The sequence below is a fragment of the Doryrhamphus excisus genome, linkage group LG13 (genome assembly GCF_037039965.1).
Source record: "Doryrhamphus excisus strain RoL-2023G ecotype Guam linkage group LG13, RoL_Dexc_Guam_v1.1, whole genome shotgun sequence".
Taxonomy (NCBI): domain Eukaryota; kingdom Metazoa; phylum Chordata; class Actinopteri; order Syngnathiformes; family Syngnathidae; genus Doryrhamphus; species Doryrhamphus excisus.
The window spans coordinates 11,590,206-11,614,718 of record NC_136369.1 but is presented as its reverse complement, the minus strand read 5'-3'; the positions used below and the strand labels follow the sequence as shown (position 1 = coordinate 11,614,718).

General features: G+C 41.4%; 2 protein-coding genes across 8 annotated transcripts in view; both read right to left on the bottom strand.

Annotated features, from left to right (window-relative positions):
- Positions 1 to 5,691, bottom strand: part of furina (furin (paired basic amino acid cleaving enzyme) a) — a 53,041-nt gene extending 47,350 nt beyond the window's left edge. Inside the window, exon 1 of one of the 4 annotated variants that reach the window (XM_058089799.2) lies at positions 5,505 to 5,691. Coding sequence is in view for 1 of the 4 variants with exons in the window: in XM_058089798.2 (XP_057945781.2) it covers positions 24 to 77 (54 nt within the window). In the remaining 3 variants the exon portion in view is untranslated. Of the gene's footprint in view, positions 1 to 23; positions 225 to 3,502; positions 3,662 to 5,085; positions 5,344 to 5,504 lie in introns of those variants that run through there. The other 3 variants (XM_058089801.2, XM_058089800.2, XM_058089798.2) reach the window with 3 other exon arrangements.
- Positions 5,692 to 6,414: 723 nt separating this feature from the next.
- On the bottom strand, positions 6,415 to 24,226 carry LOC131139866 (stereocilin). Of its 4 annotated transcripts, XM_058089794.2 has the most exons (29): positions 23,124 to 24,226; positions 22,100 to 22,247; positions 20,856 to 21,974; positions 20,168 to 20,192; positions 19,581 to 20,094; positions 18,269 to 19,159; positions 18,135 to 18,197; positions 17,943 to 18,068; positions 16,534 to 16,700; positions 16,272 to 16,455; positions 16,077 to 16,192; positions 15,701 to 15,833; positions 15,448 to 15,630; positions 14,170 to 14,208; positions 13,910 to 14,086; positions 13,672 to 13,821; positions 12,173 to 12,231; positions 11,861 to 11,984; positions 11,668 to 11,750; positions 11,450 to 11,585; positions 10,960 to 11,165; positions 10,216 to 10,306; positions 9,976 to 10,132; positions 9,515 to 9,678; positions 8,676 to 8,831; positions 8,451 to 8,593; positions 7,093 to 7,241; positions 6,759 to 6,856; positions 6,415 to 6,585 (listed from the first exon to the last, which is right to left on the bottom strand). In XM_058089794.2, the coding sequence occupies exons 2-29, from the start codon at positions 22,197 to 22,199 to the stop codon at positions 6,430 to 6,432; spliced, it is 5,709 nt and encodes a 1,902-aa protein (XP_057945777.2). In that variant the 5' UTR covers positions 22,200 to 22,247; positions 23,124 to 24,226; the 3' UTR covers positions 6,415 to 6,429. The 4 variants fall into 4 exon arrangements, with proteins under 4 accessions (XP_057945777.2, XP_057945778.2, XP_078651784.1 ...); XM_058089795.2 differs by lacking the exon at positions 23,124 to 24,226 and having other exon boundaries at positions 16,272 to 16,431; positions 22,100 to 22,589; XM_078795658.1 differs by lacking the exon at positions 23,124 to 24,226 and having other exon boundaries at positions 22,100 to 22,588.
- Positions 24,227 to 24,513: the final 287 nt, after the last annotated feature.

Genomic DNA, 24,513 nt, shown 5'->3' with positions numbered 1-24,513 from the left:
TTCAATAATCCAACAGGCAATACCGTTAAGAAGTACTGCCACAAGGCAGACCAGCAATCACAGCTTTGAGCATGCATTCTGAGGAAATTGAGTCAAATGAGGATCAGCTCCAATGTTGTGGAGAAAAAGCCTGCAGGTATTTACACCTCCTCACACTGGAGAGTTGGAGCTACCAAAGAGAAATACTACAAGAAAATGTTTTGCACTTGAGGTGGTAAAGAACAGTTGAAAAACTTGGAAGGCATTCCAAGTCACACACACACACACACACACACACAACACAACACAACTGTGTCTAATTGAAAAACTTTTTCCTAAGCCATACATGCTAGCTTCAGAGTGTATTGCGTGAGAAACTTTCTACACAAAAACATTTTGAATAGGTCTGCTTCCTGCTTTATGTAGTCAAACGTGTTTACCTTGTTCCACTCTTTCTTTAGTCACATATCGTCGCCACTCTCAAGGGACGGCTCGCCCGACGGATTGCATGACGGGCTTTCTTTTTAACTATTATGATTCACAACATACTGTATACTCAGTGAGGTCAAACGTGTCTCATTTGTTTTTGTCAAGACGGTTGTTGAGTGTTGAATTTGTCTGGACAACTTGCTTATTTTCTTATTTCTGGATAAGTATAAATACTGGCGACTAATGTCAGCTTTCTTGGCCTTAAGTTTCTAAATAAAAGTTTTGAGTTTTATACCGTTGCCAGATGACGTACCCCTTACTCCTGCACACTTAGAAAAAAACTAAACTTTTTATGTTACCTTGAAATACTGAACATAATTCATTGGTTCATTCATTCATTCATTCATTTTCTACCGCTTTTTTTCATGGACATGAGCATTGATAAATAGAAAAGTAATGATGCCTACACGGCAGCACGGCGGTGGAGTGGTTAGCACGCAGACCTCACAGCTAGGAGACCAGGGCTCAATTCCACCCTCGGCCATCTCTGTGTGGAGTTTGCATGTTCTCCCCGTGCATGCGTGGGTTTTCTCCGGGTACTCGGGTTTCCTCCCACATTCCAAAAACATGCTAGGTTAATTGGCGACTCCAAATTGCCCATAGGTATGAATGTGAGTGTGAATGGTTGTTTGTCTATATGTGCCCTGTGATTGGCTGGCCACCAGTCCAGGGTGTACCCCGTCTCTCCCCGAAGACAGCTGGGATAGGCTCCAGCACCCCCGCAACCCTAGTGGGGAAAAACCGGTAGAAAATGAATGAATGAATGAATGATCCTACACATTTTTGATTCCACTGATGTTGGCATCCTTCCCTTTGAATTGATTTAATTTGAGCTTGACTTTTTTTGTCCACTCAGGATGGCTATGGTTTAAGTAAGCATATTCATTTCATGCCAAATTGAAGGCGAATGTTTAACAATCATGATAAAGCAGTATCTGTCCAAAAGTCTATTTGGTTAAACATTGATGTCTGTTATAAGTAGAACATTCTGTAGCCTCTCTTACTGTTATGAGCAACGAGTGATTGGTTTTGTAAATATCACTTGATGCTTGAGTGTGTTGGCTGTGATTTCCAAGTGTCCTTGAATGCAGTGGCAACTTGTGCCCTAGAAGTCACGAGATGCACCTGAATTCACCATTCTTAGAAAAAGTGAGCTCAGTACTGACACTTTGCTAGTTTTGATTCAGCGCTGAAATGTCAATATTTAAGGCCTCTTCAATGGAAAAACAGGACTTATTCCAAATGGCAGCTTGCGTGTTTGTGGCCCCAAACTTTAAATCAAAGTTTTGTGTTAGTGTGGCCCACACATTTCATATTATATATTCTGTGGCAACCTTTCACAAGAGATGGTCTGAAGCTTTCAGAAATATTATCTTCAATACTAGCCATTTTTCAAAAGATAACCCCTTCAGTTGTGGGCACTTTAGACAATTTTGACTGATCTTTCAAGGCACACAGAATATTGTGTTCTTCGGCTATATAAACATGGAAAATTTTGACTCCAGCCTTTCATTAGAAGAAAAAAAGTTTGTTTATACCTTTTTTTGTTCTCTAGTAATCAGCAGTAGAACATAGCTAAGTTTTTTTTTTAAATATCTTGATCCTGACAAGAAAATAGAGAAAAAAGATAACTTTTTGTAAAATTATACATTTCAATTTTGATGTTTGGAGCTGAAGAGTGAGCGCATGTGTATTCATATGTTAAAATGTCCCTACAATGCGTAACACTCGTCTGCGCTCTTCCACGTCCCTCTTCCTGTCATCCACGTCCCTCTTCCTGTCATATGTCTCCTGCGCAAAATAAACTTAAATCACATATAAATATGTTGCTGGAATCAGGCGTTCGGGATCGTAAAAATGTATAAATATGTCTTTGGTACTGAAAGAGTTCATTTGGGCAAGCAGTAACCAACATTGAGCTTGAAGACTAACTACAATTATGGTGCAGAAACCAAAAAACACTTAAGGAAACTATTACTACTATGGGGAGTAATAAACAACAATGATATTAACTGTAAATATTTATTTTAGTAACTTTGTACCTAATGTTGGAAAGCCGGAAGCACTCCCAGCAAAAGTATAATATATTTTTATATTTATATTGGCTGCACGGTGAGTGCACGAGTGGATAGAGCGCAGGCCACACAGCTAGGAGACCCGATTTCGAGTCCACCCTCGGCCATCTCTGTGTGGAGTTTGCATGTTCTCTCCGTGCATTTTACTCGTGTACTTCCTCCCACAGTCCAAAAACATGCTAGCTTAATTGGCGTTAATAGGAATGAATGAGTGTGAATGGTTGTTTGTCTATATGTGCGCTGTGATTGGCTGGCAACCAGTCCAGGGTGTACCCCGCCTCTCCCCCGAAGACAGCTGGGATAGGCTCCAGCACCCCCGCGACCCTCGTGAGGACAAGCGGTAGAAAATAAATGAATGTTTTATATTTTCTGGAAATATATGAAACCCTTTTTAGCGGCCCCCGGGTATGTTCAGTTTGAGCACCGTGAATTAAGGGAAAAGGCCTTGTTGTCTCGCCAAGATGAATACATTTCAGGCTTTTCTTCTCCTTCAAAATGGTAAGAGACAATTTTAACTAGTCATACATTTTGTCTCACCAACTGCTTTTAGCAAGTTTCATAAAAATAACACAAATCTCCCCCACCTATGACGACACTTGGTGAAGAAAATCATGATTAAAAGGGGTGTTTTAATGTGTTAAAAGCAAGTTGGGTTCAGTCAGGGTATTGTGTTTTGCGGGAAACTGCATTGTGAAACAAGCAATCAATAACCAAAGCTTAAAGCCATGGACTCGATCCAGAAAAACAAGACAAAAATCTAACATATGAAAAGTTCATCTGCTATGCTGCTTGGGCGATGAAAACCAGAACCAAATCATTGAAACACAAATATCTACACGTAACACAAGTTGCATAGTTTGAATATATATCGCCTAAAGTCATGCTGAAAGTCACGTTATTAAAATAAAAACAAAACTCACAGGTATGAAAGCCAAAGAAAAATCAGTGGTATAACTTACTCAACTTTGTCCTCTGATGAAGCAAGTAAACACGTTTCCAAACCTCTGGTCAAGGTTAGCATGCACTGACTTTAAATACAGATGTCTGTGACCTCACCTACAAGCTCAGCCACTCAGTTGCAGGGTTAAAAAAACACATACCACACACACTCCGAAACACATGCATGTGCTGGAACTGTTTTGCTATTCAGGAGAGACATAGGACCACCAATACATTGCCAGTGGTCTGGTAAGTAAATGATACCACATGTATGACAGTCTACTTGTAATGAGGAAATGCAGGAAATCCTAATTAGTCTCATTAAACTAGAAGGATAATACCAACATCAAAAACACTGCAAAACATCAGAACATTTTAAATTGCATCATTGGTTAAATATTTGCTTTTTACCCTACATTCAGTGCCTTAACCAAAGCAATGTATAAAAAATCAAGTATTTTCCACATAAACCAAACACAAATTCCCATCTCAGACATATTAAATCTAGTGTCTCCAAGAGTCACCCAAGTACTAGATCTTACAGCTGCACACTCAAACGCTGTAGAACGCAAAATCTGAGATGGTGGTGCAAAAACTGACCCTAAAATGTAATGAGTCATCACACACACCATGCATTGTCATGGTTACTGCTGAACAAGCTTTCGTCAAATAAGCTATTTTATGTGCACTCGAGCTATAGCATGGAATTGCCTCTTAATAACTCTCCAAAGACATTAATTTATCATCAAGGCATCAATCACGGTTTTGTCATTAAGCCACCGTGAACCATCCTGTCAAAAAGCATAGGACCCTTATCCCTTATTATTAGAATCTATACACAGCTTCCTCCCCTCTCATTGGCTACATCATTACAATGTAATCCTCGGTTTAAGGCAAATGTTCAAGACTCATGGTCAAAGTAATAAAAGCAATTAATATATAATAACTACTGTATGTTAACACTCATCAAAGATCTTCTATGTGGAGGAGCACTATGTTGCTTGAAAGATGACAGGGAACAGATGAGACTAAATAATGTTTGCTTCTTCCTGCTCCTTTACAGAAATAAGGAATTGTACAAGTGTAAATATGTGATGTTCCCTAATTAGAATATGCCACAGGCCAGTAATACATTTTGCTGTGGGCCAGAAATATCCCCAGGACCGCAATTTGGACAGTAAAAGCTTTACCGGCAAAATCTTTACATGAGGCAACAACTTCTTTTCCCGGATTTTTGTCTGCTGTGACTCACCATACCAAAGTCATTCTCATATGGTTCCAAATCAACAAGTTTGTGGATGAATTGCATAATCAATGATATAATGAAATCTCAAGGCACAATCACTTCAATACCAGCAGTGGTGTGATTATGTTTGATGTGATTACGATATTAAAAAAGCAAGGAAATTTCTCAAAGTGGTCTATAAGGACAAGCGGTCTGAAGAAACGCATAAAGATCGTAACACTACGTAGTCACAGGCTTCTGTTGTTGTTTTTGTATGCTTGACGACATACATAAAGTTGACGGAAATCAAACTTATCAGAGCTGTAAAGTGTAATACACTCGAAGGTTTGGTCTTGATAAGCGTGTTTTCGGACTCACCTAACGCGTAAAAATTGGAACACCACGTAGTCATAATCTTCTGTTAATGTCGTCTGCTTGATGACGTGAAAAAGTGGACTGTCCTGATAAACTTGACGTGCTTACAGACGTACTTGTTTTTTTTTCCGGTGATAAAACTTACTAACATTTTACATTTTACAGCGAGGACCGAGCCGCGGACCAGGGAAGCCGCGGGTCATCACCCAATCAAACCCGACACAGTCGACGTCACCTCGGCGTGTGTGAGATCCCCAGTCACTGACAGCCACTACGCTCAATAAGACCACAATGTCCCGCTTTGGATCACCGTCCCCTCGCCGTCGGAATCAAACCCGGAATACATCGAGCAGCAATATAACCAAAACAAGTCGGAATTGTGAACCGGAGCTAACGGCAAACTTACGATGGGCTCAACTTACCAGCTTCCGTTTACATTCTGCTCGACCCGGCTTGCTGTTGTCTCACGCCAAGCGGTGCTAGAACCGACGACAGCACGGAAAAATCACCGAACATTTGATAGGGGAGAATTGCTGGTTATAAATAGTCATGATAGCCCTCTGGTGTGCCGCTGGAGAGGTCCACACAAGCCCCAGGAAATACGTCACGGCCGTGGACTGAGCGGGGACGTTAAGGAGACACCCACTCGGTATGGTGCTGCGACAGCACCACCTTCTGGTTGCAAGCGGTATTGACGACAGCCGTAAAGAGAGTTCTTCCAAAGGTAAAAAACGGAAGTGAGATCCCTTCCACAAATGCAAAAAGAACTGTGATGCCAGCCAAGACCCTATAAGAAATATATTTTTTAGTTTAACATTAACACAATTTGATGTAATTATGGTAAAGCTTGAGTTACATTTGTTGCATCTTGCATCTGTATCCATATAATAAAGTTGTATGTATGCAACCAACACATTTACTGAAGAAAAAATTGCATGTATTTTAACAGTGATAGATTATAATAAGCAGATTGATATTATCTAGGAAAAATACAATTAATATTTTTTTTATTTACAATGAAAAACAAAAATAGTAAATAAAGGGACCAACACACGACCCACCAAAATACAGTATTTAATGCATATACAAATGTGTGAAGAGGTGCTAATTAAACATGCTGAAGCATTTTAAAATGCCATAAGATGCCATATCCAGAGACTTAGAGCGAGAAAGCTTAAAGTGTTGAGGGCTGCTGCAGCGGAGTTTCTCCCTGTGGAGGCAGAGGAACATTCATGAGGGCTGGCTTCATAAATCAAAAAAAAAAAAACATCACAGTCGTTGCTTAGAAACAAACATTACTATGACATATGGGGGAAAATGAGGTTTTGTCACCATTTTTTGTCAGCATTACACACCTCTCAGCTCTAGTGGCACATCTCCTTCATACCGAGCAAGTCTGACATTGTGTCTCTGCTCGTTGTCAAGCTCTGTCCACTGCTCATCAGTGATGGCCCACGCCTGCTCTGCACTCAGCCAGGACAACTGGATGGCACTGAACACAACCTAGCGGGAACACATCCAACACTATGTCAAAAAGCCACACCATTAATGTTCTTTGTCAGACAGAACAATGCACAACTTGTCCTGAATGTATACTGTGTACAAAACAAAAAGGCTTGAGATGCCCTGTAGTTAACATCCACTTGACATAAAGTTTGGTGAAAGGTGGCACTCACTGCGGTCTTTTTTGGTGAAAGCAGACTGATTGCTTCAGCTGTGATTCCTTCCACTTGCTCTCGTGTCAGAGCTGACAAAACAATGTCTTCCAGGCCCGCTGAGTATACAAAAGTTTGACAAACATTGTAGTTAGATCATAATAGTGGCTGGAAATAGTTATTTTCAACTTTTCCAGTTTCACTCTCAAACCCCAAGGATACAGTTTTTAATTGTTTCAATCCATCAGATAATTGTCATTTACTTCTTGCTTTTTTTTCCTCACTCTGGATGTGGCACAATAAAAGGTTTTCAACAAAAAGTTAGCATCCTTTGGGATATTACATTCATCTGTACCTGCCAATGTCCCAATTTCAGTGAAAACTTCAGGTCCCCAAGCACTGACTGGACCAAAGGCCTCAGGTCTGGACAAACGGCTTGTCAAAGCCTCCATCTGCTGTTCTGTGCATGGCAGGGACATCTCTCGTAGGAATCGGACCGCCATGCTGTCGTTTCAGAAAGAAAGTTTGGGGATTTAGTCCTCTGAGCATATACAAAATATTTACATGAAGCCTTTGTATACATCCTCTCTATGGGTTATGTGTTAGTCTTTTAGTGGGAATTAATCAACTCATTACAATAAAACTAATTCTGTAGCCCTGATAAGTTGGAAAGAGGTATTATCCTCCTTGTTTGGTTAGTTTTAGGGTTATGCAGAGGATAAAAGATTTTATGATGTGGCACATTTACATTATGATACATCGAAGTAATAAAATTGTAAAAGCAGCTTTATATTTTTTTTTTCTTCATGATTTTACCTTAAATTCTGGTAAATAAGTCACACCCACTAAATTTATATTATTTATATTATACTGTGTCACGCCCGAGTCCATGAGAACAAGGCATCAAGGAGCCAATCTTAAGGTATGAAAAAAGTCAATATGAGCTTGTCAACCCATTGGAAAATGCAGGAGATCATTACTCAATATAACAGTCTGAATCACGGTGTCATCTTGCACACAACACAAAATTCATCACACAGTAACTTAATACTCAAAATGTATGCCTAATAAATATACAAACATGTACCAATACAAGTTTAAATGGGGAAAAAAAGTTTTCCCATGATGCATTTTTTTAAGCAAAGCATGTCCTGGGAGGACAAGCAGCACCTGAAATGGTGACAGGGGCTGCAATGCTGCCTCTGCCGACCAGAGAGAGCCAGAGGAGCCCAGGGCCCAGAGGGAGGCTGATGTCATTCCAACGGCTCGATGAATGCCTTGCTGAGATGCAATGCATTTTAGACTCATATTTGTACATGTTTGTATATTTGGCATTTAGAGTTTGAACCTGCTGTGTTTAGTTTAAGTTTAATGTTCATAGTAAGATGACACAGTGAGTCACTGTTGTACTGTATATAATGACCTCCAATGGGTTGACAAGCTTGTTGTGAGTGCACTGATAGCTTGTGATTGGCACTTGCCAAAAAAAGCTACCGTTTCCTCACTGACTTGCGAGCAGCACAGTATTTAAACAATTAGTAGTAGTTATGAAGTAAAGGAGATGTCACAAGATTAGATTTACGGTTTACATGTAAGATTTGTTTTATACCGCTATTTACCAGGAATAAATTGTGATGATATACACACCACTGAGTGTCTTTCGAAATGTGTTTGTGGACGCAGAGACAATCACACAGAGATTAATTGACTGACCTGAGGTTGTAAGGGTTCAGTCTTGTCATCTCCGAGGGATACAGCCCACAGATCAGATGGCCAAATGTCGCCAGATCAATGACTGATAGGTGCTCAATCTTCAGGTTGAGTTTGTGCATCATTCCCGAAACGACTGCTCTCATCTGAAAAGTGATACAGGAACACACACATTCGCCTCTGTGAGTGGGTCAGTGTGGATTCATTTCAAGTTCACATTCAGTTTACCTTCCTAGGGCTCCAGTGTGTCAGTGTCCCCAGATGGGCCCAAAAAGCAACATCAGTCAAAGAGATGTCATGCAGTTCTCTGACTGCCATCTCAGTCACCAGAGAGCCAAGAGCCAGCACCTCATCTGCTCTGAGCTCACTCACTGGACTGAACGCCTGCAGTGGTCAGAGAACAGCAACATTTCAGTCACAGACAGATGTCGATAATTAAATTTCACACAGCTTGAGGCAACACCATCATTTCTTTTTGGCTCCGGGGTGATGGAGACTAAATGGACTGCTACATTTACTGTAGCATATATGAGGCACACTTGAAAATTTTAATAAAATACAATGCATGGTCAGTGAAAAGTGCATTAATATTGAAAGCATAGGTAATGAATTTCAGCAACCATTTTTATCACAGTAGAAACTCTCAAGGGATAATACTACAGAAAGGAAAATTGGATATACTTTAGAGTAGACAATGTAGAACATTTATGGAACAGATTTACTATCCGCTGAAAATTACTCAACTTTCTCAGCCAGCCTGAAAAGCTGGCAGCACAAGTGAGTACCAAAATAATGATGTCTTGCTTACAGTTAAGTATGGTGGTGGTCGTATCACGGTCTGGTGTTATGGGGTTATGTATGCAAACTGAACAGCATAGCCACATTCTTTTCAATAATTTCTAGCTTTCCAGACAAATACAATTTCACTTTAACTAACCAGTGCATAAATATATTAATAATAAGCCCCCTTTAGTTTCTCCACTCAACCTTGGAGCCAAATTAAACACATAGCACAATTTAACCAATGAGCCAATTAAAAAATCCCATGAGCATGTAGCATTACTGACCTGCCTAAGTTTGACCCACAGTGACCTGCGCTGGTCGGGGCTTAGTGAAGCATCCTGGCCAAAGACTTCTACACATTCTCTCAATTCCACTTGTGACATGTGCCTCAGCTGAGATGATGTCCAAGCTGACGGGAAGGTACTTTTAATGTCTACACAGCTTGGGACTACGCCAAGACACACACAAAAAAAAACGCTCGTTAAAAATCACTCAAAACATGTTTGATTTGTACTCCATATCAACCTATTGCAGGATTACCCAAACTTAGGGTGGGGAGACATTTTGGGTCATATGACAACTTGTATGTGTCCTTGATTGCTGATTGTTAGAACCAATCAGGTCAACAATATACAGTTTGATACAGTAGTGCTGTTTTGCTCTTAGTGGTTGTATGTACAACACAAAATAGCATACAATTTTTCACTTTTGGAACTACTTGTAAAAGAACTTTTTGCATCCCTGCCTTGTGCTTTTACAATCCCTCGCATGAGACTCAGTGTCTTCTCTCTTTGGTGATGTTGGTCCATGCACCGCCTCAAACAGACTCCACTCAACACACTGTCCTCCCAGCGTTCTTGACCCCCAAGAACCTGCTCCACTGTATCTTTATTCAGCACTGTCTAAACAAGGGAAATACGTTATACTCTCATCTAAGATAGCCCATCTGATGTTATTTTATTTGGACGTAGTGTCGGTTGCTCACCAGTGGGATGGAGTTAATCTGCTTTGTCGACAGAGAAAACAGCAGCCTTCCCAAATGCTCAACATCCCCGACTTGCCACTTGGATGGCTCCCTAGCAAACAGAGTATTAGGGTCACACTGACAACAAAAAAAAAGATTAACAGAAAAGTTGTAAGATGAGGATGTGAGGTTGGACTTAGTAGTTTGACAAATGTATTTGCGACTGATTACATTTGTATTCCAGTCTATTACAGCTGGGCATAATTGTAGTCATTATAAAAATGTATCTCTTGATGTGTTATTGACCCAGATTTCATAGTTCAAGCAGACCTGTGACCTGTTTTAAAGGGGACATATTATGCTCATTTTGGGCCCTTTGTATTGAGGGTTCCTACAGAGCAGCTACACACAATAATCCGCACAGAAAGCTGTCTAGATCTTTCAGAATCTACACCTATTCCAGCTGTATTTCCTTGGAGTTCCTGCCCAGGGCCCGTCTCCGATCACACCAACTCTGCTGTGATTGGTCCCACCTGGGCAAGCCCATACATGGAAGTTTGCCTCGCTGTGATGTCACAGTGAGAAAAAACTCTCCTGAGTGTTCAGAGCCATTCCAAACGTTCAAGGCTCACTTCCAAATGTGCAAACCTCATTAAGTGAAACTTTGGCATGGTTTAACACGATAATACAACATTCTAACAACATGTATATATAGGTCAGAAAAGTGGGAAAAGCATAATAGGTCCCCTTTAAGAGTTAATTTACCCAATCATGTCTTTCTGAGTGATCAGCATGCTGATGTCTCTTAGTGCTTCTTTGGGAAGGCAGAAGCTTCTCATCTCCTCCAGTCGCAAAGCCAGAGCCCTCCTGTCTACCAGTGCCAAACTGTCTCTATCCAAGAAAGGCAGAAGAGGTCCCAGCAAGTCCAGAGTGGTACCATCAATCACGCCACTAATCAGGGTAGAAGAGCCCTGCAGAGCACCACACATGATTGTATCTAATATCTCATATCGGTATGCTTTGAAGTATCCAAATATTAAAGCAACACACGTATACTGTCTGTCTAAATTAATTTTGGAATCAAATCAAATCATCACTTGGCATCCCTGATGGGCGTTAATTCAACCAACATTGATTTAATCAAGACTCAATGTTGCTTTCAACACTCACAGGTTGAATGAATATCAGCAGCATAGTTTCTACTTAAATGTGTTGTTGTATAACATCCAGACTGTATATGTTGATAGTTTATTACCAGTTCTCTGATGGCCCTCTCGGCTATGTTTGTCTGCTTGTAATGTGGTAGTAGGAGGAAATCTGCAAAGTGTGCCTGGACATGGTCCAGAACAGCCCTAAAGGATGTGTTGGAAAGGTCATCCATCATTGCCACTCTGAGAGAGAATAGAGCAGAAGTATATCTTTTGGATGAACTGTAAAACAAGCTATTGACGTGTCAAATGAGCAGATACTTGCGGTAATGTTGCTGAAAACCAAGGGCTCATAGGGCTGAGATCCGCTTCAGGTTGTTGTCTAAGTGCTTCTATGAGACATTTTCGCTTAACACATAACACAAAAAGAACAAGTTAAGATATTTTTGTAGACAGTTTATGCCTATTTAACATGATTTTCATTCATTAACGGGATGATTCAGCACTTTTCCTCTCACCAGAGCAGGTCTCAGGTGTCCGGGCAACCAAGTAGCAAAGTGAAGCAGCTCTGCAAAATCACTGTCGTTGTGCCAAAGTCTCAAAAATGCACATGTCATTCCACCTCCAACATGACCCAGCTGTCTACAAACAGAAGTCGTTATTTCATTCAACAGCAAATGATACTACTACCAGGCACATGTACACAAGAAACAGCTGTACACCAATCAAACTACAACCACAGTAATAAACATATTGTTACATTAACACCTTAGTGAAACTAATTCTTCATTTGTTTCACCTTGTAATGATTCGTCAAATTAGTGACTCACCTCAACATCTTCTTGGTGATATTTTTAGAGTCATGCATCCACCTAAACAGCAGCTGAGCCTGTCCAAACAGAAAATTTGTCTTGAATTGTGAGGGCATGTAACAAATTTGAATTTAGAAAGCTTTATTGTCATTGTCATTACTACAAAATGGCCAATTGTCATATATACTGCTCAGAAAAATAAAGGAAAACTTAAAACAACACAGTGTAACACCAATCAATCCCACATGAAATCAAACATGGAGGTCACACACACTACTGAGCCTCATTTTGACTTGTTTTAGGGACACTACATCGAAGTTGTAGTTGTAGTCATGTGCGCAGCTACCACAGGCTATTGCCCGGGGCCACAAGATGTCCAAAGGCCCCCAAAAGTCTCAAAAAACTGTTTATTGATTTTTTTCTTCAATTTTAAAGTACATACTACTGTTTTAGTCTTAATTCATGTGCTGAGCGGTAAACTGTGTTAAATGTTGCTTAATGTTCCTATCAATTACAGTAAAAGCGTTGAGATGATTGACTTGTTAGGTAATAATAATGCCCCGGGGGATTTTAAGGACTTTTATCTAGTTCAGGAAATAGCATTTTCTCATATTCACACTTGTTAGAAGATGATAAACATTATTTCAAATAATTTTCAGAGTGGTATGCAACCATGGCTAAGTAAACTGAAAAGTATGTGGAGGGGTCTTTTGTGCAGTCCATGTATTTGTTATGTCATTTATCTCTCTAGATATCTGATACAGACAACCCAAAATAGCGCCCACAGCCCATAACGCATTGCGCTATCATGTGGAAGTATCATGAGAGTTCGTCTTGGCCACATACTCCAAGATGCCTGCGTAAACATACCGAATGGTACTTTGCACGCAAGCGGGCGAACACAAGCCAAGGCAAAACTTTATCAAAAATGTGGGTTGTTAACTGAAAAACACGCTAACCGAGGCGGATGTTAACCAAGGTACTCCTGTACTGTATGCATGACTTTCCATCTGGAGCTGAGTACAAGGAACAATTGTATCTACATTATACAATCAATAACAATCAATGATAAAAACACCTGGGTTTCAGACATCATGTGACACAACATGGACTCAATTTTAGATATGTGATACATATGTGATACACTATTGCATAGCGCACTATAGACTGAATATCTTTGATTTGTCTGGCTGCTTTTACTGTACAGGTGGTGAACACAGCCTAATAGACTCTTGGCTGTGACAAAAAGCCCTTTAACGTAGCTATGATTAATTTATAGTACATTCTTCCGCACCACCGTGTCAGAGCCAAACTAATTAGCGTGATGGAGGTTGGTGCCGACAGAGCATTAATATCCTGAAAGGCTCATCTGAAGCATATCCAATGACTTGCAGAATAATAGGAGTGAAGCTATGAGGATTAATTGTTCACTTTTTCTTCATTTGTGTAAGCGTGTGGGAGCCTATTGCCGTGCGCAGAAAAGTTGAACACCTCACAAGATGAAGTTTAATGTGCACCTGCTGTGGCGACCAGTTGATGTCTCTGTACAAGCTGCTGTCTTTGGGGAGTTGTTGCCTCTGCAGGGCCTCACTCAGCTTCCTCAAAGGAATTAATGGCAGGAGACAGTTCACATGCTGAGTGATGTTTGGCGAGTGTCGCTGTAAAGCCTGCTGATGTATAATTGAACACAAAGTAAGCACCACAGCAAATTACTTAAGGAAAGTGGGACATATTCGAGAGAGTAAATAGCATCACCTCCTGCATTGCATTGTATAGCAGTGCTTTATGGCCAGGTTTCAGTTCAGTCAGCATGTTACTCCAACACTGGCAGCGGGTGCTTTCATTGACCTCAGACCAGTTGAGGTTGCTCAGCACAGCAGTGGAGAGACCAGAGTGTAATGGCTTCAGTCGACACAATGTTTCCACTGTCAGCTACCGGGGAGACAAATACACTTGGCACTTTCAGTTAAGCTGACCCTTGTTCAGCAAACATATTCTCCAAAATGTATACTTACATCGGTGTCTTTGGAAATCTTGGACAAAATTCCAAAAGCCTGGAAAATATTACAAATTAAACAGGAATGAAAAGTCCTAATCCAAAATGTATTCAGGATTACAGTATGTGAAAAGACAGAGGACAGACAGCCCACCGACTGTGCAGTTTTGCTTTAACAGGATAAGCAGATGGGTAAGCAAATAGTTGTTAAGTTTACATACTATTATGTACCCCTGATTAATGCCTCTTTAATACTGTGAGCAAAAATTATAGCATTAATATCTTTGTCAAGGCAAACGATGTCAATTATGGGTAATTAAATGTCTTAAAATGACTTAAATGTTCTGCCCGTATTCGTATGAAGACATTTTGGTTAATGGCAGTCCTGTTTTTCCAACCAATCTCACCCAAATTTAATATGAAATTGATACATATCAAATTCTGTGGTGCTTTGGCAAAACATCTTTGGCAAAACATAGCACAATTTTGGAGCACATTGAGATTCAAATTTCAAAATCCAAATTTATGGCATCAAACTTTTGGTTTTAAAGGGGACATATTATGCTTTTTTTCAAATTTCTGATCTATAAATGTAGTTGGAATGTTGTTTTCCCGTAATAAACTATGCCAAAGGTTCAGACAATGACGTTTGTGCATTTGGAATTGAGCCATGAAAGAACGTTCAGTTTCAGTTCTTTGTGAAGTCATAGTGTGCCGACAGTGAGCACACTGAAACACTCACCACCTCTACCCCACCCCCTCACTACACAGCTTTGTCTAAGATTTTACGGTGTTAGCAAGGAGCCATGGCATTGTCTGTTTTTTCAGATTTGAGGGACAGCTAAATTGCCTAGAGTCAGCTATCAGGCAGAAGTGGTTGGAGTTGATCATTTTGAGGACCAGCAAGAGAAAAATATGGGACTGTTTTGTAAACATGGGTGAAGCTGCATTATCCGTCAGCTGCAAGTAACCATTCATAAGTGTCCTGTTTATTTTGTGGACGTAAGCAGTTGTCTGTGTAGCATTATAGAGTGTGTATACAGGGGGCGGGGTGTAAATTACACGCTCACCGATGTCTGGAGCTGCTAAGAGCCTTTTTTCAACATCAGTCACAGGTAGTCCTGCAAAAAATTACAACTAGCTCCTAACCACTTGATGATGAATGTAGAATATATATCCTTAATCCTGCATATTTTCCAGATTTCTGTGGCCATTCATTAAAGTTACACTAAGATTGCATAAAAGTGGGAAACAGTGATAAACAACATGGGGAATAAACATACCTGCTTATGCTTACCTGTGCTGGAGAATATCTGTGTATTCCTGGTTGGGAGAGGAGCTCCAGGAGTTGCTGCGATGGAAGCGATAGCAAGAAGGATGATCCTAACTGGGGGAGCAGAGTACTGAGGCCGGTCAGCTCCCCAGGAGCCATGCTGCTGGCATTCAGTGTCTGTACTGCTGGTATCAACCAGGACGAAAGCTATCCAAATGGCACGGATAGATATTGAAAGTCATAACATTCGGAGGATGGTTTTCTGCAGATGTCTCACCCTGCCACTGGCTCTAATGAAGCCCTTGGACACACACTGAAGAAGCTGCCTCTGGAGAGTGAATGACACGGCTGAATTGTGAAGAAATGAATGCAGGTCAAGTGGATCCAAGTAACAAGCAAGGATGCCAAGCCTGCAAAACAAGATTCACCGCAACACATGTCATCTCGACAACTGGAAAAGGTCAATGCAGCTAATTATTGCACTCATATGAAATCATGCATTCATTTTCCAGGACCAAAATGGTACCTATATGTTCCCAAACTGTAAAAGTCAGATGTAAAAGCAGTACTTTTGAAGCTTCCACCACATTAAAAGGTCATTATATCCCTCAAGGTACAACGCTGCACTTCTTTTTCAACATGAACTGTCTCACCTCATTATGTTATCAACTGTGACATTTTTATTCTTGGTGAAAATGGTCCGGACAACATGGCGTCCTCTGACACCATCCAGGCTGCTGTTGCCGAGCAACTCCACCAAAGGGGTGAGCTAAAACAGAAAATACTTCATATTACTGGAAAATGGCTGATATCAAGGAAAACAGTTACAATAGACATCTCCACACAACTTGTTGTGAGGTCAGCTGCTGGAAATGACTGATGGGAAGGTAAGGCAGAAGAGGGATGATGGAGCTGAGGAAGTAGGGTGGCCAAGTGGGGACATCACCCAGGACTGACTGCAGGAGTCTTTTAACAAATGCCTTTTTCTGTGGCGACTTCATCTCTGGGCTGTGGTCACGAATGGCAGCCAGCCTTGAAAGCAAAGCCAAAAATATGACAAATTCACTCAAGGTCGCCTGCATTTGATTCTTTGCAGAGTCAGCAACTCACACGCTGTCATTAACCATCAGAGAGGCTGGGAAGCTCATGATGTCGGAGACAGACATGAATGGGATGAACTGGGACAGATCCACAAAGAGTTCTGGGGTAACTTTGGGGAATTTATTGATAAAAGCAGCAGTCATTGTTTCCATGGCCTGCAGCTCTTTTTGAGAAGCCTAGCGGGAAGAAAACGAAAAGGACAAAAACAGATGTGGGTTCAAAAAGATCATCTGTCATACATTCAAAGTTGATTGAGCAGATCACATGACAGCATCTGCTACAGTTAAGTCGAGTATTGGACAATGACAGTTGCGTTTTGTCTTTATACTCTACTATAATGTAATAGAAATAACACTCAAGTTGACTTTGAAGTCATTTTAAGATTATATGACATTTACTGTTTAGGAATTACAGCCATTATATATACGTATGGTAGTGGTTTCATTTTATTTGAACACGCATACAAGTTACATCACATAATGAACCCAAACAGGAACAATAGACATTTTCAGGGGGTCCAATATATTTGGAAAGGTTCATTCATTCATTATCCTCACTAGGCGGGGTACACCCTGGACTGGTCGCCAGCACATATAGACAAACAACCATTCACACTCACATTCATACCTATGGACAATTTGGAGTGGCCAATTAACCTAGCATGTTTTTGGAATGTGGGAGGAAACCGGAGTACCCGGAGAAAACCCATGCATGCACGGGGAGAACATGCAAACTCCACACAGAGATGGCCGAGGGTGGAATTGAACTCTGGTGTCCTAGCTGTGAGGCCTGCGTGCTAACCATTCATCGTCGTGCAGCCTATTTTAAAAGGTGTCGCAACAGAAATAAACAGAAATAAACAAATTTTCAATAGCACAAAGAACGAATATATTCATCAATAACTACGGTCAGTGGTCCAAACGCTTTTCAGACCCTGAAAATGAAGATAATATGCAAAAAATGGTTGTGATTCCCAAATGGTAAATGCCATATTTATGTGAAACCCATTAAATCTCAGCTGAAAGTCTAAGCCTAATAAAAAAAAACATCTGTCAGTTTTATAGGTTGGTAGGTTTATAATGAGATGAGAATAGCCACATGTTTCTTTTAGTGCAGGACTATTCAAATAAATTGTTCTGGAGCCACACTCCCACCACTATTACCAGTAATATTTGTATATTGCCAAATGTTCAACATTGTGTTCAATAAAGTCAGGAAGACATACATTTATCTTCTATTATCTTCATTTATCTTGTTTTTAAGCACAAAGAGCAAAAAGGCTAGTCAAAGATCCTATATATCACAGAAGTGTTATGCTGTTATTAAGGACTAGACAAAAGATCGTCTTGAATTGAACTTAAATTTGGGCCACCTGTTGAATTGCCCTGTTTTAATGTAACTGAAGCGTTCAAACAAACCCGACTGGTTTCAACTTGAATGTGATCCCAGCTTTGATGCATATGTGAGAGGAACCTCTTGACTGCATCTTTCTCTGCAGACATCACCAGAGTGCGAATGCTGTCTTTTGGCATTTTGAGATATTCCTGTAGTGATACAGAATAACAACAAATTCAGTTCATGGAATGTACTGGAGATACATGTGAATTTACCTGCAGAAGAACCCTTAGAGCAGATGAGTTGTCGTCCTGCTGAATGAGGTCCCACAAGACAGGCTGAGGTGCCACCACCACAAAAAGTTAGTGCCTCTTCAGTAATGGACATGTGTGTGTGTGTGTTATCTTACGCTAAAGCAGCTCAGTAGGTCCTCTTTAAGGACTGGGTTCAATTCTCGCCGGAGGAAGACCCCCACAGTGTGAAGGACGCTCATGGAGGCCTCCGGCTGCAGTGTGCTCCACGATCCATTCTCAAGGAGACTGGAAAGGAGGATGGCCTGACTCAAACCTTGTCGGGCCTCTCGCTCCCCCTCATCCAGACCAGAAGAGAGGCCTACCATGAAGTCCAGCACCCTTAACACATATCCAAGCAAGACAAAATATCCTTGGTTCTCCGCTCCCTCAACCCGGCACACATTGAGCTTGTGTAACACTTCCAGCATCAGCTGTGCTGGGTCCGCACACAATAGTGATGTGTCAAACTCATATTGTGCTGGGAGCATGTCAAAAAACTTCTGAAGTAAGCACTTGCTGTCTTCTACCTCTGCTTGGAGGTCTGCACAAAAGTCAAACAAGTGTGGCATCAATTCCAGCAACTGTTGATACAGCGATGCATTCAGGCACATGTACTCCCTCAGTCCATGTGCCTTCCCACACACTTCCAGCATGGTCACGTTGAGGAAAGTCTGCACAGCCCACTCGTGGTATTGACAGGTCTTCTCAGTGGTATCAACAGTGGAGAGGTTGTGTTGTCTGAAGCAGTATGCTGCAGCCCAGCTGCCCTCTGGCAAGGACCGGTGGGATTCTAATGGTTCTCTCCCACACAAAGCTGAGATAAGAGCAGAGTTGTTGGGCAGAAAGCAGCGTCTGAAAGTCTGAGCACTCACGAACTTGCTACTGCCCAGCTGAGACAGACAGCTCTCCACAAGCGCTGGACTTCCTGTTGCACCACTTGATAGGTGCACACACAACTGTTCAATACTTGTCTGGTTAAACACGTTGGAGTTGTTTGTCCTTGCAGGCTGCAATTGGTGAGAAAGAAATGTAAAATGAGTTATGCATGATTATTACAGTGGAACATAATTAGCGTTATTGCAAACTGCCTGTGTGAACACAAACCCACCACAGTAATATTTTGTCATTATGATTGTTATTAGAATAGTAGTAGTGGCAGGAGTCATATATAAACTGAACTAGTAAAGTAGTTCCCCTAATAATCCCGCCTACACTTTTTGTTTTGGATATGTGCCCTTTAAAATGTTAATAATGTGTTTATTATTGTGGTAGTAGTGTTCATCATCATGCAATATGCCTTTAATTAATTGACAAACCTAATGAACCACATGACAGGGCAAAATATTACAAAGATTTCATACTGTCACTCTACATGTGTACCTAATATAGTGGCAGTTCAGTGTACTGTCAATATGAAATGGTCTTCACCTGATGTGCCCTCTGCAGCCAGAAAGAGGAGTTGGTGCACACCGTGTTGTTGAACTCATGAGCAAAGAACTCACTGCACACATGAACCCAAAGGAAGTCCTCCTCGGCTGCAGACAGGTACCAAGCTGCATCAGAGCAGGTGGCATGCAGGTCCAGACCCATCTCAGCCACAACAGGACTCACTGAGCCATTCTCTCCTTCCAGCAGTTTACAGTAGAGGAACACTGTGAAGTTGGAGACTCCTGTCAATGCTGGGATGGATTCATTGCACGCCGCTTCCAGAATTTCTGCACTAGTTGAGTACTCCATCTCTCTTTGTTGTTCACTCTTTGATTGTGGTTTTTTTGTGCGTTTTTGGTTGCTTTTTTGGGATGATTTAGGACTGGACTTTGCAGTCTTTTGCCTGAAGCCGTTATCATCGGCGGGACAAGACAGGAATGGCAGCGTGTTTGGGAGCCCATGGGTACTGACACCCAAAGCTTGAGTGTTCCATGTCACGTTATGTCGTATACCCCTGCATTTGAATCAACACATGGGAAGAAGTATTAGACAACTTGCTACCAAATGGGATACGTGAATAATCTTACCATAAGATCAGCTGCCTCAAGTTGCCTTTAGAGAGACACGAAAATAAATATGAGTAGGAGTTGGAAAAAGCAAATACACGCCGGAATTTTGTGTCTGATGTAACAGCAGATCGGCCAACAAATCTCTAGATATCATTTACTTACAACAATAAAAGGCTATTTATAGGTTATCACATGGTTTGTCTGGTATCAGGCCAGGTATCATGCCCCCAAGTGTCAATATCAGCCCGAGACCGAAGGTCTGATACTGACACTTGGGGGCATGATACTGGGCCTGATACCAGACAAACCATGTGATGATCTTATTATCACATACTATTTGATCATGAGCTTATTATCACGTATTATTTAATCAAAAGACCATTTTGTTTCCAGAAAATTTTCAGTTTATTACATGTATTATATCTAAGCAGTGTAAACTGTGTGTTCACACTGTTTTCTGATTGGTTGTTTCACGGGCACGATACCAGAGCAGCGTGCTCTGAGTGGACAGCTACGGGGGCTGATACTGGACATGGTTAAACTCTATATTTTATCAGTATCACTGCCCTGGGCTTTGACACAGTATCATTTCGGCCGTTTCCCGTATCATTCATGGGCGGTTTCTAGGGTACAGGGCCAATTAATACTGTAGTATGTGATAATACCGAATATAGTTACCAATAATCAGTCATGTCGCTAGTCTCACCTACTGAGCATTGTCCTCTTGCATTGGGCTGTGGCATATCCACCAGACTGCTGACATCATCAAGCATGGCCATGGTAACTCGTGACACTTTCTTTCTCAGGTTACCGTATACAGAGCTCCCTATCCTGTGTAGGAGGCCCGTCCTCAGCCCATCCAAACTTTGAACAAGTGCTAGATTTTTCTGTGCCAAGTTGCCTCCACTTGAGCGTGAGAGTGCTTGCAGGAATAAATTCCGCATAGAATCTGAATCTGGTGTTCCCTTTGTGTCATCTAGTGAAGTATTTTCTGTTAATAAATCCTGCCTTATGGCTTCAGGAGGCAAGCTGAAGGGTTTAATGCGTCCACTCGAGCCTCTCCTGTGGTCTGCATCCTCCCCATCTGAATGTAAACTTATCATGGGGCTCCAGCTGTGTGTTTCCAGGAGGCGGAGTACATACTGAAGCCAGCCGACACCAAATGGACAATCAGTGCGACCTTTCAGTGCGCAGATAAAACCCTGCAGGCCTGCGCTGGCTTGGCCGTATGTCCCACTGATCAGTGCCTGCAGAGCGGCCTCCAGCACAGCGCTCACTGTCCTCCAGTTCTGAGACGTCAAAGTCAGAAGGGATTTGTGAGGCTGATGCTGTAGGAGGCTTGTTATGCTCTGCATGAGGCCCAGCAGCCAGTCCCAGTGTGGGCTGCCTCTGAGAGACAGAAACCAGTCCTTCACTTGAATGCTTGGACGAGGTGGCACTCGGCCATTCCACTGGCTCTGTGCAGCATTCCCTTCAGTTTGGAGAAAGAAATAGAGCACTTTCTCCCACAGCTGGTCCTGATCCGGATCTACAGATGCCTCTTCCGATCCTGTACTCATATCTTGGAGATACTGGGAGATGTTGTGGAGGAAGCCAGAGAGACAATGTTGTTGATCAATGAGCTGGTTTACTGAAGACTGGCTTTTACCAGGAAGTAAACCACTTAGTGTTTGAAGGCCCCCCAGTAGATTAGTCATCCAAGGGTGCAGAAGGACATCCATGATCGTTTCTTTAGGGTTCTTTTGTGGATTCCAAGCACCTTCGTTATTCAGTTTTGATAGGAGCTCCTTGAGTATGTCATCTTTCTGTCGTTCTTTTCCCATTCCTGAGGATTTCCATTAAGGATGAGTAATATGTAAATATGTTAATAAAACAAGACAATATAATAATAATATATATGTAAATATTATATTATAATAATGTAATATAATATAGTCACATTGCACTAACCTGTTTTCTCAGAGGATCCTTGTCGAAGTAAAACAACACAAACTAGGAAGAATGTGAACTGAAGAGTGGCCATACTTGATCTTTCATGTGCAGCCTTCATTTCATTCAGTGGGACACAGTCACATCTTTCTCACTGATAAGCATGAACCTGGGGTGTGGAAGAGAGGGAGAGTGACAGGCTACCACATCCATCCATCTTCCATCCACATATAGACAAACAACCATTCACACTCACATTCATACCTATGGACAATTTGGAGTCACCAATTAACCTAGCATGTTTTTGGAATGTGGGAGGAAACCGGAGTACCCGGAGAAAACCCACGCATGCACAGGGAGAACATGCAAACTCCACACAGAGATGCTAAAACGGAGAATCGATCCCGATCTCCTGACTGCGTATGGCCTGCTACCACATCACTTTGCCATATATAAAGCATGGCGAATAAGGTATGTATCAAGACTTGAATTTTGCTTAAAGTTTTACATTTGACTGAAAAAAAATCAAAGATGGAAGAAAACGGCTAGCCACCTTTTTATCTTAAGATTATGCTTTCAACACCTTGCTGTATGAGCTATGCAAACATACTAAAAATATCAGCGTTTTGACTAAAAAACTGCACAAATGTGCACATAAATAGGGGCATTTTACTGCAGAAATAAGAATTTGACAGTCCATGATATACTGCTGTGACTCTTTCAAAAAAAGGGTCACATATGTAGCTGATGTCTTGTAGTGGACTACTTGGCTGCTGGCCACAATTAAACAGCAAACTCTAACAAATTCCAAACTGTCTGTAATCACTGAATTATTATGTGTAGTTTCTACATAGGGCATGAAACTCAATAGCTTACTATGAAAGTATCATGGATCATTCACAAAATATTTTTTTTTGTAAAACCATGTTGTTGTTTTTTTTTTTAAAGGCTGATGAATGAGAAGCATACAAGGCACAACCGACAAACCTGGATTATGAAGTGTTTAAAATATTTGAAATAATGTAAAAGCAATTAAAGAACTCACCCATGACTTCTTGAAGTATCAAGTTAGCCGCATGCTTTCCATGGAGGTATCAACATACTCGGAACTGGCCTCCGAGTACACCTTCTCTGTTTCGCTGCCGCACTCTTTAGTTTTCACTCTCCAACCCCCTCCCACTTTGGTGCAGGTGTAAATTGCTGGTTGGCATCGTCCTGTATGCACGTTGGTTGACTACTATAATTCAAAAGAATATACCCAACATAGAGACATCTTCAAAAGTGAATACTGTTAGGTAAGTCTATGGAACAAAGATGTTGTTTTTGTCTCCTCAGGTCAGGTTATAAGAAGGTCACCGCACAGATAAAATCTGGATGGGTTTAATCACACTCTGGATTTTCATCCTTCTCTGAAGTCTCCCAGCGACTAATTTCCTATTGAGCTGTCTCTCAGCAGGAGCTCTATTAGAGTTTGGCTTTGTTGGAGGTTTAGTCTTACGGCGTGGTCCGGGCCAACGGGACTGAGTAGGCTGTCACCACTCGGGACTCGGTTATCACTGGCTCAGGCAGCCTTACAATTGAGCCCTGTGCAAAGGTAAGAGCAGCCGCCTCCCCTGAGTCTGAAAAGCGACAGGCCCCCGAAACATTAGAGGCCCGAGTGAAAGCACACAAGCCCCCCCGCACTGTACTTGCTGTCGCTTCATGATACTGTGGTGCATAGGGACAATAACTTCCTCCTGTATTATTAATACTAAAAGCAACAGCAATCACTCAATGCAACTGAGCTCATTTGACTGCAGGAATATTCAATGTGCAACTGGATCCGCCCAACACGGAGCTCCACTGGCAACTAGATGTTGAGATTGCAATAGTTGGGTTCATTCCAAGGTTTTCGGTCACACTAATCTCAACCTAATCATCACTGTATTTATGACGCATGGCTAATTGAAGCAACTTCAGAGGACTAGCGGCTGCTTGTCATCCAACATGCACCATACGTATATCCCTGGAGTCACCAAGCGCTGCATTAGTCAAGGAACATGCAATATTAATACAACATGAATATCTACCTGTTAGCGTGACGCAAAGACTTCATTAAGGACATTCACAGAGGTGAAATTAGATTATAAAGGGCGAGCTGCTTCATTTTGGAGATGTTTAGAAAGAATCTGCAGTTTCTTTTTTAATCACAATTTATCTTGATTCTCATTTGGAGTTCATTTGGGACACTTGCCATACTGACAAATTTCTTAATTAACCCATCAGGGATTATATCCGTTTGGTCCCTTCTCAATTTTCAGCGACCTAAAAATGTTCAACTATATCAATGGGCAAACATTCCCGTCAAAGTAAAAGCTGTTTACAAAAGAAAGGTGGATGGGGTGAATTATAATTACTTCAGTTTTTCTTTCCTATAGTTCAGGAGTATCTATTTA

What these genes read in the sequence shown, in the direction of transcription:
- LOC131139866 (XM_058089794.2), bottom strand. Translation starts at nt 22,199, where the DNA reads ATGAAGGCTGCACATGAAAGATCAAGTATGGCCACTCTTCAGTTCACA. An exon ending in ACCTACTGAGCTGCTTTAGC is followed by an intron (nt 18,198 to 18,268) that starts GTAAGATAACAC and finishes GTGGCACCTCAG; the next exon opens with CCTGTCTTGTGGGACCTCAT. An exon ending in TGAAATTGGGACATTGGCAG is followed by an intron (nt 6,857 to 7,092) that starts GTACAGATGAAT and finishes TTGTATACTCAG; the next exon opens with CGGGCCTGGAAGACATTGTT.